The following is a 20,495-nucleotide window of genomic DNA, read 5'->3' on the forward strand; positions in this document are numbered from 1 at the left end:
GTTTAAGTACATTTATGATCCATGTACTTTATTTTATTACATTAGTACATAGAACCCTATTTTTTATGCTGGTTTAAAATTATTTATGTTTAATTTTCTATAGTTGTTGCCTAAAATAATGATTTTGCTTAAGCCTCTGGATAAGATAGTTGTTACTATGTATGATTATATGTTATATTTTGCTCTTTTTCCAACTTTTTTTTAATTATTGTAAGGTTTGTTGTCTATTTTGTGCAGTTTTCAAACATTGTGCAAGTTAACAAGTAATGGACATTTGTGGCACACAAAAAATTTATAGAATTTTCCCATGGTGCATACCATGGGAAAATTCCTAGCACACAAATCAATGAAGTGGTAATCAAGACTTGATTAACAAGAGAAACAGTAGTAAGCAGTTTTCTATACATCCAGTCATGGAATTTATAGTGAGCAATTGTTTATGCATACAAGATGACAAAATGTACCCTACATGTATCTTAATAATTTTTTATTTCAGATTATTTGTATGAGTATAGTTTTAAAGACATCAATGTTTTACATATCATTCAACTTATGAATAGTATGTAAACTTTTATAATAATTTAACATAAAGTAATTAATTTCTCTGAATATTTTAGAGGGTATATTTTATGTATTGTTTGGGGTGCAAGAGAATCATGAAGGTAGAGATGGTGGAAATAGTACTCCAGAAATTGCATGGGCCCTAAAATACCACAGACCATGATCAACACTTGATGTATCAGTTGCCGATTGTAAAATCATAAAATATTGTTATTAACAAATATGTAGATTGTTGTGATCACTGTATCTGACCATGTATGCAATAACGTATAATGGTGCCCTGTTGGACCCTTTAGATTTGACAGCATGTTTATATATGTGTATGGTCTAATGTTACAGAGATCTGCTCACTCTGTAATTGCCACTTTAGATGGGACTTTCACATTGCATAGTACCACTTTTGCTTAATATAACAAGGAGATCTATATCAATTGTATGCAAGTTTGAGCTGTTATTCTTTTCTTATAGTTCATATTTCTTATCTTTCATATTTCACTGTGAATTTATTATTTCGGTTTTAAAACCAAGAAAATATCATAGGGTTTTATGGATTGTATGGATGATATAGTCTCTGCATTTTATGGGTTCTGCGCCATTATAATATTAATTTACATAAAATACCAGAGGATTTTAAGCTGTATACTGTATGCTCTAATCACAGGAATGATGTGAAATCAATTTTAAATAGACGTTATTACTTTAGGATATATTTTTTGCCCCACTAAAAAGGCACAGTTGCCCTTGTCTCTACAATACTTTTTGACAAACATCAAATGCTAGACAACTTTATAGCTTTGTTACGAAAAATAAATATATCTGTAAAAATAACATTGGCAATATTGAAGCAAAAATTCCTTTTTTCACATTCGAATTTTTTTTAACACTATACACCTTTCTATATTAACACAACCATATTTCATATTTATTAGGCATTGTTATGTTTAAACAACTAGCTGTTTTTTGTGTAGCTTACTTTTCACTGTGATATATGGAATATATTTTTCTTAACAGTTATATTAATCTACCCGTTCATTCCTTGTTATATGAACGTATGAGTTACCTTTAGCTGGGGTTTTCTTGTCAGCTTTTTCTTTCTTTTCAGCTTTTTCTTTTGCACTTACTGAAATACAAATCAATATTATTAGTAATTTATGTAAAAGACAATTTTTGGATGCAGTCTAATTGACTGTTTTTCAGGTGATGGCAGGGATATAAGCTTTATATTTATTATGTTTATTATACATATGCACTAAATTTTAGACCTAACTTTTATATATTTTTATGTAGAAAAATAATTGGTGATTATTGTATTAATGTCAATTAGCTTGAGTGTTCTCACCAGAACGTTGGCTTAAGTAGCTGTATCAAGCAGGCTTTGGTGGGCTGCACATTTTTTCTGCTACTTCAGCTCAACATTGAACAATTAGTTGAGCAGCAACAGTTCCTCTCATTACCAAATTACAAGGCCTCAGTCACCAACATGGTCCTATTTTGATGTAAGTGGTGCTCAGCCAGCACAATTACGTCAAACACTTCTAATGTCATATTTTACCTTCAGGTCACATATTTAGTTTTATTTCAGAGACGATAAGGATAAATTAGAAAAAATACTACAAATCTACTTTACCAACAACCTTTAGTCTTGCCATCAGAAGTAATTTATGTTTCCAATGATTTTAGATATTGGATAGATGCTAACATATTACATATTATTGCTACTCTGTGCCAACACCAATGTCTTTCAAACAATATACGTTAGATACAGTATTCATTTTGCAAGAGAGAAAAGAGAAATTTGAATGAATTGTTTAATCCAATAATTATTCCAAGATGCTGTCATGGCTCAAATAGGGAAAGCCTTCAAAAAAATCTCTGTTCTGTTTTCTAAAATTGCTGCTTGTAAAAATATACTGAATGTTTAATACTGACTTCTGGCTGTGGGTTTCTTCTCTGCTTTCTCCTTCTGTTCAGTTTTCTCTTTGGCAATTACTGCAATGAGACAAATATAGATGTTCACTGTAGTGACTGTAACACATGGCAATACATAACAGATTGAAACCCAGTGTTTTTGTGGATAAAAATGATTGGCAAAATCTCATGACAAGAAGCTAAATATAAGTGTATACAAACGGAGTCAAGAAACAGCAGATACATAGTAATTTTCTAAAACAACTCACAAGTAATAGCAATCCAAAGATCAACAAAGAGTAGCAGTACAGATTGATAGTTTTTAGCATGAAACAATAAAGATAGTTGTGTTATGGTGTCTTTTATTTGTCCATGTGCATTCACTTTAAAATAATTATAATGTGAAGGTATTAAATACATTTAAAAAGGCTCCCAATTTTAAACAGAGCCCTGAAACTTTGAAATGCACAGTGTTTAAGTTAATATTTAGTATCTCAAGCTTTGTCATTCATTGCAATGATTTTCAAGTGTGTGATAATTTTGGGATCAAAAGTACATAATAAAGTGGGGTAAAATCACTAGGGGATCAATTGCTTTTACATGCTAAAATTCCACAGAATTTATATGAAGCAAAAGGGTCATATCCCTGTGGAGTTGCTGGCCTCCCATCATTGGCTCCCCAGGTGACAGACAGGGGAATGCTCACCAGATATGGTTGGGTACCAGGGAAATAAAATACCTGAAGGGGGAATAAATCTAGCAGCTGCTGCCTTGAAGTTTGGAGATGGCTCTTCAAAGGCTAGGGGAACAAATGTTAATGTGGCATCCCAACTAGGAGATTTAGGAGTTGTGGGATAGTAACCTGCACTCCTTAAACATAAACTACTACAGCAAAGATCCTTTGTTGACAACTTTTGATACAAAATGGAAAACGAGGATTGGTATATGGAACGTGAGAACTCTGACAGAACCAAGTGAAAGCAAGTAGTTAATGAAATAATGTGATATAGGCTAAACATCTTCAGTGAAGTGAGGTAGACAGATTTTAGCACGTATCAAATGGTGGAAGGATAATGCAACAGTATTCAGGATGATAAGTTGATGTTGCTAAACACAGAGAGGACTTCTGCTGAGCAGTAAGACAAAAAAGTTCCAAACCCAAATTCAGAATGTCACTGTCATCCAGTATTATGCCACAACTCACTTGTTAGATTTCCTGAAGAAGAAGAAATTCTGCCTAATTCTAAATAACACTATCAAGACAACAAAGACATTGTTATTAGATAGGGGATTTGAATGACAAAGTTGGCTCTTCAAATCAGGGACTTGAACAGGTGGTGGGAACTTACAGCCTGGGAGAAAGAAATGGGAATGGCTAGATGTTCACCAACTTCTGTGCTAGCCATGACCTGGCAATTGGTGGTGCCCTATTCCTATATAAACAATGCCACAAAGTAACATGGGTGTCTCCAGATTCAAACATGGAAAGTCAGATAGATCCCATCACTGTAACTAGGAAATTCAGACTAGATGCAGAGATTGGTAGTGACTATCCTCTTGTAGTAGCTGAGTTACAGCTGAAAATAATGGCGGCCAACAATAAGTTTTTGAAAAGGAACAGGAGGTGGAATGTTGGGAAAATAAGTGAAGATGAAACTAAAGATGCGTTTAAGTTAGAGCTGAGCAGCCGTTTTGAAGCATTATCATCTGAACCAGAGCATGACATCGAACAAGCTTGAAGTGCAGTCAAAAATGCATACCTAGAGACCAGTGAATGTGTCCCTGGCTTCAGAGACCCACTAAAAATGGGCTGGATGAGTGAGCGAACTTGGGAATGCATTAGGGAAAGGAAGAAGATCAAGGCTCAGGATGATGAGAGCAAAATGAGGCAAAGCGAATAGAAATTTTACGTCACAGAAAGATGATTCATGAGAATTGTACAGAATAAAGAAAACGCTGTTCAAAAAAGGATTTAGTAAAAGCAAACCTGCAAGAAATAAGGAACGTGAGCTACTCACAACTCGAGTAGAACAGATGAGTAAACACTTTGTCAAAGTTTTAAACAGAGATAGGCCCATGAGAGGAGGATCAAGCTATTAATGTGGAAGATGATCAGTCTACAAACCCCTGGAATTGACAACAACCGCCTGAAATTCTGAAGGTAGACCTTGAAACATTGGCTACATTTCTGCAGCCTTTGATCAAGAAGATCTGGGTAGGGGGAAAAATTGGAGAAAGGGCATAATTGTTAAGCTACTCAAAAAAGTAAATACCTCCAGCTCCAACAACAAGAGAGGGATCAACCTCCTCTCTGTGCCTAGTAAAGTGCTGGCAAGAGTGATCTTAAAACACATTAAAGATTCTGTAAGGATTGACTTCAGAAAGAACAGGACCAGTTCAAAAAACATTGCAGTTGCGTTGACCGAATCAACACACTCTGTATAATCCTGGAGCAAATCAGCAAGTGGCAAAACATCCTCTACCTAACCATCATTGACTTTGAGAAAGCATTTCACTCAGTCAATAGAAGAGTCTGAAGAGTTATGTGGCTCACCATGAAAGAATATACCATACCTTGCAAAATTATTAACATCATTCGGGAAATGTATGATGGCTACGAATGCCAGAGTTTCCACGAGGGGAAGCGAACAGAGCGAGAGAGAATGCTGAGGATGCAGTCTTTTTCCAACCTTGTTTTTAGCAGTATTGTACAGAGTTATGAAGAAAGTTAGACTGTAGGAAGAAAGATGTACATTAGGGATTACACAACATGATGGTAGACTTTCCCGATGATATTTGCCTACTCTCACAACAATATCAAAATTTCTGGAGGTGAAGCTAGTTCGGTGCCAGAGAAAAGAAGAGCAGGCTGATTGAAACTCAACGTCTGCAAAACAAAGGTGATGAGGGCAGACATTAACATTGCAAGCAGGTTGAGCATCAGCATTGTTTATCTAGGAAGCACTGTCACGAAAGGTGGCAGGGCTGATGAGGATGTAAATAAAGACATCAGCAAGGCAAATGGTGCTTTGTACAATTATATCCCATATGGGAAAACTGGAACATCACAAAAAAAAATAAGTAGAAACTGTTCAATAGCAATGTTAAGTTGGTCCTCCTCCAATGGTTGTGAAGCTTGAAAAGTCATAAAACAGATCACTAGTCAATTGCAAGTATTCGTAAATCAGTGCCTCCCTCGGATTACCAATGTCCGGTGGCCTGAAGTAATATCAAATGACGACTTGCTAAATATGATAGAGCAGTAACTGATCAACATCCAGGTGAAATGAAGAAAGTGGGGGTAGACACACGCTCGGGAAACTGGATGGAGAAGGCAGCCTTGGATTGAAAGCATCAGAGAGCTCAGAAACATGGTCATCCAAAGAAGACCTGGAGGAAGACCATTGAGATGGAAGCCCTGGCAGTAGGGAAGATGTGGAAGGAAGTAAAGTGGCTTGCTGGCAATCATTTCCGATGAAAGTGCATCTTGGAAGCCCTTTGCTCCATATAGTAATTGCAGGAAAGAACAGGGTCATAGAAGTAACAGTATTAATGTTCGTATTATAATACGAGTGAATGTGTGTTGCTTAGTAATATGGAGTCAATACTGCTGGAGTATGAAAGTAAAAATTCTATAACATAGGAGAATGCTAGTATAATAAGCGCGGGCTATTGGTATTTATTGTGTCATTAGTATTACACTGTGATAATATTAATATTATGTGTAATATGGGAGGAGATACTAATATAATATGATGGCAAAGTTGGTATACTATGCGGAAACAATGCTGGCACAGTCAATGTGGTGGCACTGTAAATATATGGGAGAGGGCTCTTCTGCTATAAAGTGTTTACCAAATCATTATTTTGTAAAGCAAAGTATGAATTTATCTTTTTTTTTTTATAATGTATGGCAATTCGATGTTAATACAACAATAATTCGCTAAAACCTTAGTACAAATAAAAGTAAAGCAAAAACAAAAACAGATTCCATTTTAAAACGAATAGCCAACCTTTTGCTGAAGCTTTCTTTTCAGCTTTTTCCTTCCGTTCAGGTTTATCTTTTGTAATTTCTGAAATAAGACAACAGGATTTATCTATCTAACAGCAATATATACAGTATTTAATTACATGCTGAAAGAAACAAGATGATGAGATAATCTCACAGACATACCAGTAGCACTAATCTTTATTCTTTTATTATGACAAGCCTCAAAGTAAATTTCAATTATAGAGGAACTCCATGCAATAATATTTTCCCTACTACCCACATAAATGATTCAACTTGTGCCAACCAGCTTGCAGTTGACAACACTACATAGAGCATGTAGTATTTGAATATATAGCCTGGTTGATCTCCGGAGATGATGTGTTGGTAGTAGTGGGTATCTCTCAAACTATGGGGGTTCCATGGTTCTTCTAACATATTGTTCTCCTTTAATATATTGTTGCATTTTGCTATGTGACTTAGAAATAGATATATTTAAAGTACAAGTTTAAAATGTAATGCATATGAATAAGTTATTTAAAACTATTCAAATCAAAGTGCTGAAAATGTACACATATTCGCATACGCATTTCTCTTCTCTGAGCTCTTTTGCATTGTAACCATCGAGCATTAGTTATTACAGGTAACCCTTCCATCTGACAATGTAACCAAAAATAGCTTCTTCAACACACATCTTAGGATGTGCCGATCTAAAATTTAAAATAGGAATATCACTTGAAATATGCACATTAGTGCTCTCATGTACTAGATGCATATTTATAATGATGCAAGCATATTTATAAACTGGGAATTTAGGCTGATTCTCAGTGTTTGTTGCACATCTGAAAGGTTGTCATGTGTGTGAAATGTGGACATTCTTGTAGCTTATATACTGCAGCCAACCCATCCTTATAGAATAGACAAAAAATCACAGTAACCTACTCACTTTGAGAAAATATGCAATAGACAGTTTGCAAAGTTTCATATTCTGAAATTGTTTTTATGTTAATTGGATAAGATATTAGAGACTATTTGCAAAGACTTACACAAAGCGATACATTTATATATGTACAATTGCATTCACTTTTATGAGTCTACACAAATACACACCCATTAATCAAGTTCATGGAGATATCTGGAAATTGCAATTTTTAAGGTCTTGAACAAGGGAAAATATCACCATAAAGTACAACTTACTACCACTTTTGACCAGCAACCCTCATCAAATTAAACATTTTGGGCCGGACTCATTAATAGATGCATATTGAGCGCAATTCGCATTTATTTAAAACGTGCGTAAATCAGGTATACGTACGCCCGAATTCAACAAGGAGCATATGTGAAGATGTGCGGTGATGGATAAGGGTGTAGGTCTGCTCTGCTCTACTAGACAGGACACTGCAGGATACATCCACGATATATGTGGTATAAAATACCACAAAAGAATGCACAGAAACTTAAAACTATTCAATTAATGTTCAAATTAATAAGATATTCATTAATGACAAAATATTAAAATCTAAAAACATTTATTGTATGTTCTTAATGTCTAGTGTACATAAAATACATTGCAAACATAGGTTCTAGCATGCACACTCAGGCATCATCACTAGTAATCAGCAGAGTAGACCTGTAGCTGGAGCAAAAGATACAGCTGAGATACAAGTACTTTTGAGATGCCCAGAGCTTGAATCAGACGCTGCTGGATGTACTCGAGATTGGCACTCCTTTACTCTATATTGAGTATGGCAAATGTCCCTTCTCCACCTCGCTTCCTCCCTCAAATCGTAGGCTTTGAACTGGAAGATTAATTGAACATTGCTGCATTCTGCACCTTATGAGTCGGTTCTGGGCATGTGCAAAGTAATTTTGTGTTTTGCACACACAGAATCAGGCCCTTCTGTTTTTCTCCCAATATAATGCTAATTTATCCTCACTTATATTTTATACTTCAAAATATAAGGACCTTTGCTTAGAAGTCCTGCTCTGCAAAAACATCCTAATCATTTCAATATCTTGCTCTATGGCACAAAATCCTGTTACTGTGGACTAATCAAATATCCTAGTTCCCTCTTTTTTCTTGTATAGCTTAATATACTACTTTGAGAGCACCCGCATACATTGCATTTAAGGATGCATTTAAGGATACCCTACACCTTTTGTACCATCACATTTTTAAGGGTTGATCAACGACCAACAATTTCTCTGATAAGGTGGGTTTCTCCGCCCAAACTTATATAGCCTAGAACATCTCTGCCTTTGTCACTCAACAGTAAGCAAGTTACCCGCTCTCATCCCAATATTATCACAAGCAAAGTTTCCTGAAGTCCATGCACAATTCCATAAAAAAATGTTGCATTTCACAAATCCAATTTCATCACATTTACAATGGCACCAAGATCCAATTTCTTTTCTTAATGCTAGATACTAACCTTTGGTTGGAGCTTTCTTTTCAGCCTTTCCTTTCTTAGGCGTTTCTATTGCTATAGGTGAAAAGAACAGGTATATGAATTATATGTACAGTACATATGAAGAAATCCAGTGGATAGTGGCTTGAGCACAGCAATTATGTCTTTCAATCATACTTAGAATATTCATGTTCGAACTGTTTACAACATATTACACTGTCTACAACATATATAAAGTTTCCACCTACTAATGTATGCTTATACAGCAGAAAAATCAGCAATGATTTATATTTAATCATTCTTAAATTGTTTACTCAGGAGTTTAAGTAAAAGACCATTGTGTTTACTATATCAAAGTAAAAATAATACATACATATATATATATATATATATATATATATATATATATATGTGTATATATATATATTTATATATATATATATATATATATATATTTATGTATATATATATATATATATATATATATATAACATATACATACATATATATATATATATATATATATATATATATACATAAATACATATATATATATATATATATATATATACACACTCACACACACACACATATATACATATACATACATACACACACATGCCATAAAAGGAATGATAGTCAGCTGCAATATCTATGCTGGGTAGCATGCTAGGAAATGTGGCACCGCTCTACAGAATGGAATGCTGTATGTGATATTTTAGTGTAAGTAATGTGTGTGTGTTGTGTGAATGTAAGTCTGGTGAATGGAGTAAGGGTAGTCAGAGGGGGGAGAGGAAGAACATAGTATGGTTTGGCTAACCTAAATTATTTAATTCTCTTTTTTTTTTTAAGTGTACAATAAGATAAAGAGCTGCACATGAGCGACTGCATTTATTTTAACATAAACCAAGGGATATAAACCGAGGGATGGCAGAACACTTATAATGTTAAGACAATATTTGTCTTAACAGAAAATATAAACATATGTTAAATATAGGAACATATTAAAGCCCACCTTCTGAACCCGCCCTATTAGGGCACATTTACAGTGCTCCTTAACTCACAGCCATTTACAGTGCTCCTTGACTCACAGCCATTTACAGTGCTCCTTGACTTGAGGCCATGAAGCAGAACTTCATGGCCTCAACCTTAGAAGCTGCCAAAATATCTATGTGTAATATCAATTCATAATTTCTATGTGTATGCATATAATAATCGTATATATTACTGAGCTGCAACCATTACACTGATCATCATCATCAGCTATTTATATAGCGCCACTAATTCTACGGCGCTGTACAGAGAACTCACTCACATAAGTAACTTATGTCATTTTGTATTTATACATCGAGAAAATTACATTGTTTCCATGTGCCGATTCAAATGTTAATTGTAATGTGAAAGACAATGTGAAACCATAATGTTTGAATCCTATAAGATATGATTCAATACTACATTCACTACAATATGCTATATCCAGGTCAATATCGCAACACTGATAGCATGGCAACAAAGTTAGTATCATAATTAGATTAAATAATGGGCTAATTAGGGAATGAGACCTGGGGGTAAATGTATCAAGCTGTTTTGAAAAACCAATCAGATTCTAGCTATCATTTATTTAGTACATTCTACAAAATGATAGCTAGAATCTGATTGGTTGCTATAGGCTACACTTTTCAAACCCGCCGGAAAACTCTCAGGTTGATACATTTACCCCCTGGTGGTGGAGTGCTGGTGTAGGTAAGTACAGCATGGACTTTGTAAAAGAAATGGTATGTGTTGTATACAGACTGTAGTAGAAAAGGGACAGAGAACCAGGTAGTACTTGCACAACATACATTTATGCAAAACATGTATCAGACATGTAAATTGCAGGAGTGACAGCATCATCACATTTTTTCTCTTATGTTTGCTACCAAATGTCTTAAAATTTGTAATTGACAGGGAAATGCCCACAATATCGTAAAAAAAATAAACTTACACCTTATAGAACATCTACACTATTAGAATCTACAAGTAATCAGCATACTGTCCCTCCATATACCTGTGGCTTGTGCTTTCTTTTCTTTTTTTGTTTTTGTATCAGGCTTTTCTTTATCAACATCTAGATAAGTAGACATATACATAGCATTTCAGGATTTATTCAGTAATTCAAAATGTATCAATTATTATATTGCAAAACAAAAGTATTTTGATTTCCCCTCAGTCAAATTGATTGAAGTACTTAAGAGTTGAGTGAAACCAAGTTATATCATTATTTTGCCATCTATCCAGTTATTTATGTAAAATAGGAACTAAGGGCCTCATAATCTATGCCTAATTTGCATCCTGTAATTTACTTAGAATTCTGAGCCGCACATATTTCATGAAATGTGCAACTCGGAATAGTGCACAAATTGCGTACATATTTGTAAGATACGTGTATCCTACATTACCAGCATCTTATACGTTTTAAGTGTATCATTGGTCACAGCCATGTAAAGCCGATAAATAAATAATATTTTTCTTTAAAAAAAATCTATACCTCCCTGATTCCCATAGTTTGTTCACCGAAGGGCTAGAGAACAGTACAATAATAAGTGTCTGCAGACAACAGTGAAGCATTGTGGAGGTTCCTTGCAAGTATGGGGCTGCATTTCAGTAAAATGGAGTTAGTGATTTGGTCAGGATTAATGGTGTCATCAATGCTGAGGAATACAGGCAGGTGCTTATCCATCATGCAAACAATCAGGAAGGCGTCTGATTGGCTCCACATTTATTCTGCAGCAGGACAACAACCTCAAACATACAGCCAATAACAGTAAGAACTATTTTCCATGTGGAGAAGAACAAGGAGTCCTGGAAGTGGTTATATGACCCCCACAGAGCCCTGATCTCATCATCAAGTCTGTCTGGGACTAAATGAAGAGACAGAAGGATTTAAGTTGGCCTAAATCTACAGAAGATCTGTAATTAGTTCTCCAAGATGTTTGAACAACCTCCCTGCCGAGTTCCTTCAAAAACTGTGTGCAAGTGTACCTAGAAGAATTGATGCCTTGATGCTCTTTTGAAGGCAAAGGTTGGTCACACCAAATATTGATTTGATTTAGTTTTCTCTTCTGTTCATTCACTTTGCATTTTGTTAATTGGCAAAAATAAACCAGTAACACCTCTGTTTTTGAAAGCATTCTTACTTTGCAGCATTTTTCCACACCTGCCTAAAACTTTTGTACAGTATTGTATGATATAGACTGCACTGCCAGTAAGAACTCATTTGCGACGAGAGCTCCTAGTGAGCTATTACCTTGGCAGCTTTTGTGGTTTTTCATTTTGCCAAGGCCATGATCCATGTTTCTATAATAGTGCCAGGATCTGCCTGCGGCTTTCTGCACTGCATGCTGCTCTGTATAGGCAGCTTATGTCTCCAGGACCCTGGACTTGTTACATTAATGTTTATCTGACAGTACCTCTATTCACCAGAGGTGCTGCTGTTGTGTCTTTTCTCCTTCTCATTACTAGGGGTTAACCTATTGCACTAATTATCTCCTGCATCTGGAGATTCCCTATTTATACCTGCCTATATTTCCTGTGCTGGTCATTGTTGTTTTGTTGCCTTTCATTATGGGTTGTTCTCCTGCTGCTCCTGTGCTCTCGGAATTTCACATTCTACTGCTGACATCACTACTCCGGATTCTACCATTCTCTGTAGTATTCCTTGCTACCAGTATTCGACTTTCTCAGAAAAGCCTGTGCAGTATAAGCAATATTTGCTTGGTACTAATTTTCTGTGTTTCCTGATCGATAAACACCTTTATGCTTTTATCACATCCTGAGCTCCATAGCTGTGATTTACACTGAAGCATGACAAATAGATGAAGAGGATGGCATGGCTGCCAAGCCGGATTTAGGTGACAAATAAAGAGGATGAATAATGGCTGTATAGGGATATTTAAAAAAATAAATAAATGTATTTCTAACACTGGGGGGTAAATGTATGAACATGCGGGTTCTTCAACACCCGCGTGTTCAGCGCGTTCGGCGATTAAATTTCAAGTGGCGCTGCATTGTAAAGGGAAGTTCCCCTTTACAATGCAGCGCCGCTTGAAATTTAATCGCCAAACACGCTGAACACGCGGGTGTTGAAGAACCCGCATGTTCATACATTTACCCCTGGGTGTGTGTTTTATTTACACTTTACCCTGGTGCACTACAGGCCCCAGTGGGCTCTCTATACCTGGCCTTGCTGGCACTTGTGGTTCCTTGATTTTTCATTAATTACCCCGCACCTATCACACCAGGGGTGTGGGAAGAGCCCTTGTGCCTTTCAACACACGGCTGGTTATATCTAGGGGAGCTTGCACTAGGGCTAGTTAAATCGTTTGGGGAAGGCGCTCTTTTTAAAAATTATTTATTTGATTTTTATTTCTACACAAGGTCCATGCTGCCATCATCAGCATGGATCTTTCACCAAAGACAAAGCAGCCAAAATAGATATGCCTACTAGAGGCATTTCTGAGGCTATTCCAACCTCAGTATACTACATAAAATCGTTATGTCCGACTCTACATGAGGCCCTAGGTGTTCATATTCTGGAAAAGTGGCAAAATAACTTCACTCATTTGCATTGTATCTTTAAGAAATTGTAGCATTTCTTATTTTATATATTAAATCACAGATGTCTAAATAACAACATTACAATGGAAATTAAGGTATAATGAAAAATTTAGGCTGTGTTATAAAGCAATTTATGTAATCACAATACGCATATAAGGTATATCACTAGGATCAGACCAACTTTTTTTTTTTATCAAATTTCATATGCTTTGTCTGTATTGTATCCAATCACATGAAGAATAAATTAATTAACTAAATATGATTGAAAGGAATAGTTTTAGTTGTCAGTTTCCCCTTCTGTTCTCCGAAGAAGAAGGAGTCGCCATCTGCCAATCTATATATTTTTGTAAATGCTGCTTCTCTATATTGCCCTATTTTCACCCCATCCTACCTATTGTTTACTTCTGTTAAGTTGTCAGGATTAATATGTCACCACATTGTAGTACATCTAGCTATATAAATATAAATGCATAAAGTTTGTATAGGAATATTAAATATAGCAAAGCATATAATATTCATATATGTACAGTGAATAACAAAAATCAGGAAACAGTAAAAATACATAAAATCTATCAAAGCTAAGGTGTTGTGGCATATTCTTTATAGAATATTGTCTGCATTCTATTTCTAGATGGTTTAGATTTCATTTTCTGGACTCTGGATCTACTTTCATCTTTAAACCTGTTACTGTAATTCTGCATGCTGAGTGGTTTCTCTGATCGTGCTTACCATATGCACTAGGAAAGCTGAAAAAAAGTTAACCACCTTCAAATCTCTTGAGTTACTTACATGATTATAAGCAATTGCATTACTGGGAGTTAGGGAGATTGGATGAGGGTTAACTTTTATTAGAGATGAGGGATAAGTAGTTGGAGAACTAGATTTATGTGGTTGAGTTATGTAGTCTTTTGCCAAAAGTTCTTTTATTACTGAAAAGGAGCAACAACTGAAAAGGATGCAGATTTTTATCTACTTAATATTAATGCACTTTAGTTTGTATATACATATCCCAGTGATGGGCAACCTGAATAACTTGAGGGACCACATGGTACGGCCCTTTAATCTTCAAATGGGGGCACATTACTCTAAGGGCTAGATTTACTAAGCTGCGGGTTTGAAAAAGTGGGGATGTTGACTATAGCAATCAATCAGATTCTAGCTGTCATTTTGTAGAATGTACTAAATAAATAAAAGCTAGAATCTGATTGGTTGCTATAGGCAACATCCCCACTTTTTCAAACCCGCAGCTTAGTAAATCTAGCCCTAAATCTTAGTAATAATTTGAAACAACACATTTAATCAAATAAATAGACACCTCTCTGTATTAGCATATTAGCAGGCATTTCAAACAAGTGTTACAAGCTATAACAGATAAACCGGACAATAAAGCAGGTAGGAGCTGAGAGCCACAGGTGAAGGCTCATAGGGCCACCTGTTGCCCATCACTGATCTATCCCATGAAATGGCTATGATTAAACAAGAAAAATCATTAGAGAATAGTTTGTATATCACAGAAAGTGTGCATTAGCAATCAGCATGATTTAAGGATCATAGATTTCCTACTGAAATGATTAGGTTAAACTGTGAAATCTCAACTTTGGTTCACTACTTATAGAAGAAAGTACACTATAATCCACACCCTCTGTTGGATGTCTAGTATAATTCCTGTTCTTGAATGTTGCAGTTTGTAGTTTGTTCCAGTACAGCTAATTATCTACAGTTCCATTCTTTTTCATTTGTATATGTTTAATCCATATTCAAAAATTCTGACAATTACAATTAACGTGTTACCTTTAGAAGGAATTTTCTTCCCAGACTCTACTTTTCTTTTAGTCTTTTCTTTTTGAACTTCTGCAATAGAACACAAAATATTTTATTACACTTACATACAGACACTCCATCATCACCATTGATTCCACAGCACTGTACAGAGAACTCATTCACATCTGTCCCTGCTCCTTTGGAGCTTACAGTCTAAATTCCCTAATATAGACACACAGATAGGGAGAGAGAGAGACTAGGGTCAATGTTGATAGCAGCCAATTAACCTACTAGTATGTTTTTTGGCGTGTGGGAGGAAACCGGAGCACCCAGAGGGAACCCACGCAAACACGGGGAGAACATACAAACTCCTCACAGATAAGGCCATGGTCTGGAATTGAACCCAGCGCTGTAAGGCAGAAGCTGCCTTGACACTAAGTTACTATTCACAGTATAGATGTAAATATAATTTTTCCTCAATTAATTAAAACATGTTTATTGGAAATTTTAATAAAAAAGATAATAAAATATTTTTAAATTAACTGTTTTCTATAATTTTGTTCTTTTTTAAAAATGTTCCATTGGTTGCAGTGTTAAACCAATGATGTGATAGAGAGAACAGGCCAGGCTGTGCTTATGTTATGGGCATAAAACAATCTATATATTAAAATAAATTATAAAGGAAACAGGCCTACACAAGATTACACTCCCCACCACTTAAAACACACTGACCAAAATTTAAAAAAAACACACACAAAGAACAAACACTACAGTAGCTATTGGTATTGACAGACTAGATGAGCTAATTACAATTACAGTATTTTCTGCCATCAAAGTTTGCGCTTACATTTTTCTATTAAAAATACCATGTTATAACAAAAAAGTATCAAGAAACCTAACATTAAAGGGAATTAAATATTTCAATAAAATTACATAATTAAGTGAGTAAGACAGTGTTGTCATTTTGTAAACAATTTTGCCTAAGGTTCAAATCTTACACATCAAAGAGTAGAAAACTCAATAAAGTCTAAATGTGGATGTTATAATGTGAATCATTTTATTCTATTGCCTATGCGGGAATAAATGTGATTGCTTGAACTGAATGTTAGCTGATCACGCTAAATAGTGTTTCATATGTATAACCTGTTTTATAATACCTGCAAAAGATAGGCCAATATCTTACCCTAAGCTGTATCTGTAAGACCAAACCGGATTTGGTTTACATGAAACTTTGCCTACTGTAGTTTTACTGTTCCACTGGAGACATTTATGACAGAATGGCAAAGGCAAAATGTGGTGCAACTATTCAGATGTTAGCTTTTATTTTCTAGGTAGAAGTTGATTTGTTGCTACTGACAATAGCATTTTTTCCATTTGCAATTGTATTTGTGTTGCCAGCTTCCCATCAAAGACCATTTGTGATTGTACTATAAATGTACATCACTTAATTCTAATGTGTTTAATTGATCACTGTATAGATTATATATCCCTCTATGCATAGTGTAGCAACAGCATACTGTACAGGTAGAGATCCTTCTAACAAGATAACTTAGTCAAAATATTACTCTATATTCGTATCACGTACATTTCTACATTTATTGTAATATTTTTGCATAACAATTAACATCTTATTTTGTTGATAATTATCTACTAATTTTAATAATACAACTTAAACTCAGAAAAATGCATACAAAAGATGGGAATATATGCATTACATATGCCAATAATCGTGTCATTTTTTGTTTATATAGAGCCATAATCAGTACAAAGTACATTTGCTGGACATAATGCTTCGTTGCTCCAGGCTTGTGCTCATATGTTCCAAAGCTGCTAATCATTTTGAACATACTGAATCAGGCTGCAAGAATGTGCTACTTCAGCTGTTGGCTTTCACCACTGCTAATAATAATGTTCAGCCGTATAGACAGACCTTGTTGGCAGAGTATTCTCTAGTCCTGATTTCCTCAGTCTGAACATATTCTCCCAGCTTTTCATTCTCCTCTTTTGCCAGAGCAATACTGTGAGTCTTTATAGCTCTAGTAACATTATTACGTAAAATACTGCAGAGCTTGTTAATCTAACCTTTATTTGTACAGATTGCAGGCATCTTATTTTTATTCTGTAACCTGATTAGAGGTATTTTTTGTTTTGTAATCATTAAAAATACATTTCTATTCCACAATACTCTACTAATTCCCATTTGATTGCACAAAAAGCATGACAGCTGCATACATAGCATGTCACCTGCAACTCCACAGCCACCAATGGGCAAAGCACTGGGTCCAAACAAAATTCAAAATATTGCAGGGAGATGCTATGTGTCAGAGAAAGGGCAGATCAGATGGTATTTAGCAGATACATTGGATGGAAAACAGGCCAATAACAAAATAGAGTTACATTCACGTGAAGAAACATCATACACTGAGACATGATTTCTTAGGCAAGACAACCCTTTTCAGGTGAGAACAAACCAGCCACTGGTCCAGCAGGGAGAACCAGAAATTTAGAAATGAGGGAAAAATTCAGAGAAATGCTTCAACGAAAGAACAAAAGGACAAGACAATAACTACCATAATTAATATTTCTGCAGATGAAGAGTGAGAGGTTCTTCTGAATAGGAGAAGAGGGAGGCAGAAGAAGCAATGGTAGAATGTGGTAATGTGGCCACAGCTGGGAGGTGCCCTTAATAGCACATATGTGTATTATCCATGGATTGCAAAGGCTCTACATAGGGTGTGATTATACATTAACATTTCATTGGATTTATCAGAAATGCTGATAAATGTACATAGCAGTTGCATTATGTCACAGTCGTCTCTTTTTCTTGATCTGATTTGGGACCCTTGGATCTTGCTGAAGCAGGAGTGTGACAGAATCTGGAGGCCTGATAAACCCTTTGATCATCTGGACTTCACTGAGTTGCACTAGTAGGATAGGAATCTAGGACCAGAGTCTGTGCCATAGTACGGAACTGGAGTCCACCATAGCAACACTCTGGAACTGTTTGTTGGAACTAAAACCCCAGCACCTGTAACCAGGCACACAGAACTGGAACCCTCATGAGAGAAAGTATGTTTTTTCTGGCAATGAGCAGATCTCAGAAGCAGGTTTAAATAGGGTGATCCGAATACCTCTTGGTGACGTAGATTATGTGATTACAGCTACTGAAATATTGTTGGGCTGAAAGTTCACCCAACTGAATCCAAGATGGCCGCTCCCATGCAGCAGAACAAACAGTAGGTGATTGTTTACAAATGAAGAAGTTGTGCTCAAGACTACTGCAGGTGACCAGGAGAGATCCATATACCTGTGATATAGCAGTGGATGCACTAGTGGAAGACTACGATGTGTAACACATTGGCTTAATGAGATTTGTAGATCTATCAATAAGAATATGTTGGGGAAAATTGGTAAGCCAGTCCTTGGAAATGAGTGGTTTGTTTTGGGGATTATATATGTGCCATAATATATGTCACTCATATTCTCTGAAGTCTGATGGAAAAACAATATCTTCTCTTCATATATCTACAGTGGAAGACTGTTTCCAGAAAATTCAAAATACCTTAACACTACCCAAGAGGCATGGAAAATGGATATTCAGGAACAGATGGAAAATATGGTAAATGTGGCAGGGCAAAAGTTTTACTGACTTCTAGGAAACATCTGAAAAACGCTCTCTCTTGTCTAAATTGAGGCCATGAAAATAGTCCCTTAACCTATGTGACCTGAAAAAAGCTTCTTCCAATATTTAGAAGTATTTGATAAATGAATGTTAAAATTTAACATATGACAATCCCATTTTTCAAGGTTATTCATTTTTGAAGGCAGAAGTTTCATTCAAAATCTCTGAAAAAGTTATTTTTCTCCAAGGATGTGGATACCTTTAAAGTGCTGTGATAGAGAACGAGAAAGGGGAAGAGTGTACACAAGCATAGGAGAGACATAGGCCAGGTCCTCAAATGATTCCCAGTCTGTTCCTCCTCCCCAATAATAAGCTCCTCAAAATAACAATGTCCAATATACTGGTAAGATAAACATGAGGGAAATCAGAACACTATAGGAACCAGAATAGTGCTTGTCAAGGACAATTTACCTTTAGAGGAAGACATTATTCTAGCCAATCATATAACAAAAAGACTGAGGTCCGGTCTAAGTATATAGACAGAAGGCACTACAATCCACTGATATTCAATGAGAGTTATCGTATATATATAATTTCTTAACCATAATATTCTTATTATTGGGCAAAATAAGCCTTTTTTTCAGAAGTTACATATAGGCGAAATATTAAAAACAATAAAAGGTAAGTATAGGTGAAAAAAGAAATGGAAAAAAAGGAGAGTTTTAAAAAATATATATCAGACGTTCAGCGTATAAACCGTTTGGAATATGTTATAAGAGAATGTGGGACATCAGATGGCTGAATATTCAGTCTTAATGGAATAAATTAGATTCAAATATCCAATCTCAGTATATGTGTCTCATTTTAATTCATAATCCCAGGTAATTACTCATATATAAAAAGAGCCAGAGGTAACCTCTAAAACTGGGGCGTGTATTAAGAATGGTTACATGTCAACAAGGGACGTGTAACTTTATATATAAGGCACCAAGTGAATCTTCTTGTGTTGAAAAGGTAACAATAAATGTATATAAATGGAGAAAGATATATTTATTGATGTTATCAACATGTATCAATATTCCTCTATTAGTACTTAATATAATATATCAAGGAAAGAAGCACATGAAGAGTGCATGATTACACGTAATACATTGTAGCAAAATTGCAAAAATTGAACCACTTCAATAATTAATTATATAATGTAATTTAATGTGGTTTTGAAAACATAAATCCCAATTGTGATATCCTGCTAGTTGTTGTCAATAATGCAAATCACGCCTCTAAGAATCTATATGTTGGTTAATGAATCATATGCTGGTCATTTGGGCAACCAGATAGTTCTTCATACAATATTAGGACAAATAGTCTTAGTTTGGTATCCGTATAAGCCTATTCGTTGTAGAGACCACCCATACTAAGCAGCCTTGTAAATTGTGACATTAAAAGGCACATTCAACTAAGAAAAATACATTGTCAAAACTAAAATGCGGATTAGGAGACTAGTACTTGACCAAAAATAACATGGATCGGTGTGGTGGTTAATCATATGATGCCCTGTCATCACTAGCCTTATAGTGCTGTGGACCAATTTTATCCCTAAAGTGCCGTATCAACTAATGCCTGATAGACTTAAATGTCCCTGCTGCTCTAT

At 35.4% G+C, this 20,495-nt stretch overlaps 1 protein-coding gene across 1 annotated transcript in view; it reads right to left on the reverse strand.

Annotated features, from left to right (window-relative positions):
• Nucleotides 1-20,495, reverse strand: part of TRDN (triadin) — a 535,205-nt gene that overhangs the window by 404,555 nt on the left and 110,155 nt on the right. The window contains exons 10-15 of the mRNA XM_075200931.1: nt 15,253-15,312; nt 10,913-10,972; nt 8,890-8,940; nt 6,483-6,542; nt 2,491-2,550; nt 1,622-1,681 (exon numbers count right to left, since the gene is read on the reverse strand). Of these exons, the coding sequence (XP_075057032.1) occupies nt 1,622-1,681; nt 2,491-2,550; nt 6,483-6,542; nt 8,890-8,940; nt 10,913-10,972; nt 15,253-15,312 (351 nt within the window). The remainder of the gene's footprint in view (nt 1-1,621; nt 1,682-2,490; nt 2,551-6,482; nt 6,543-8,889; nt 8,941-10,912; nt 10,973-15,252; nt 15,313-20,495) is intronic.

Source organism: Mixophyes fleayi, chromosome 3 (genome assembly GCF_038048845.1).
Source record: "Mixophyes fleayi isolate aMixFle1 chromosome 3, aMixFle1.hap1, whole genome shotgun sequence".
NCBI classification, from domain to species: Eukaryota; Metazoa; Chordata; class Amphibia; order Anura; family Limnodynastidae; genus Mixophyes; species Mixophyes fleayi.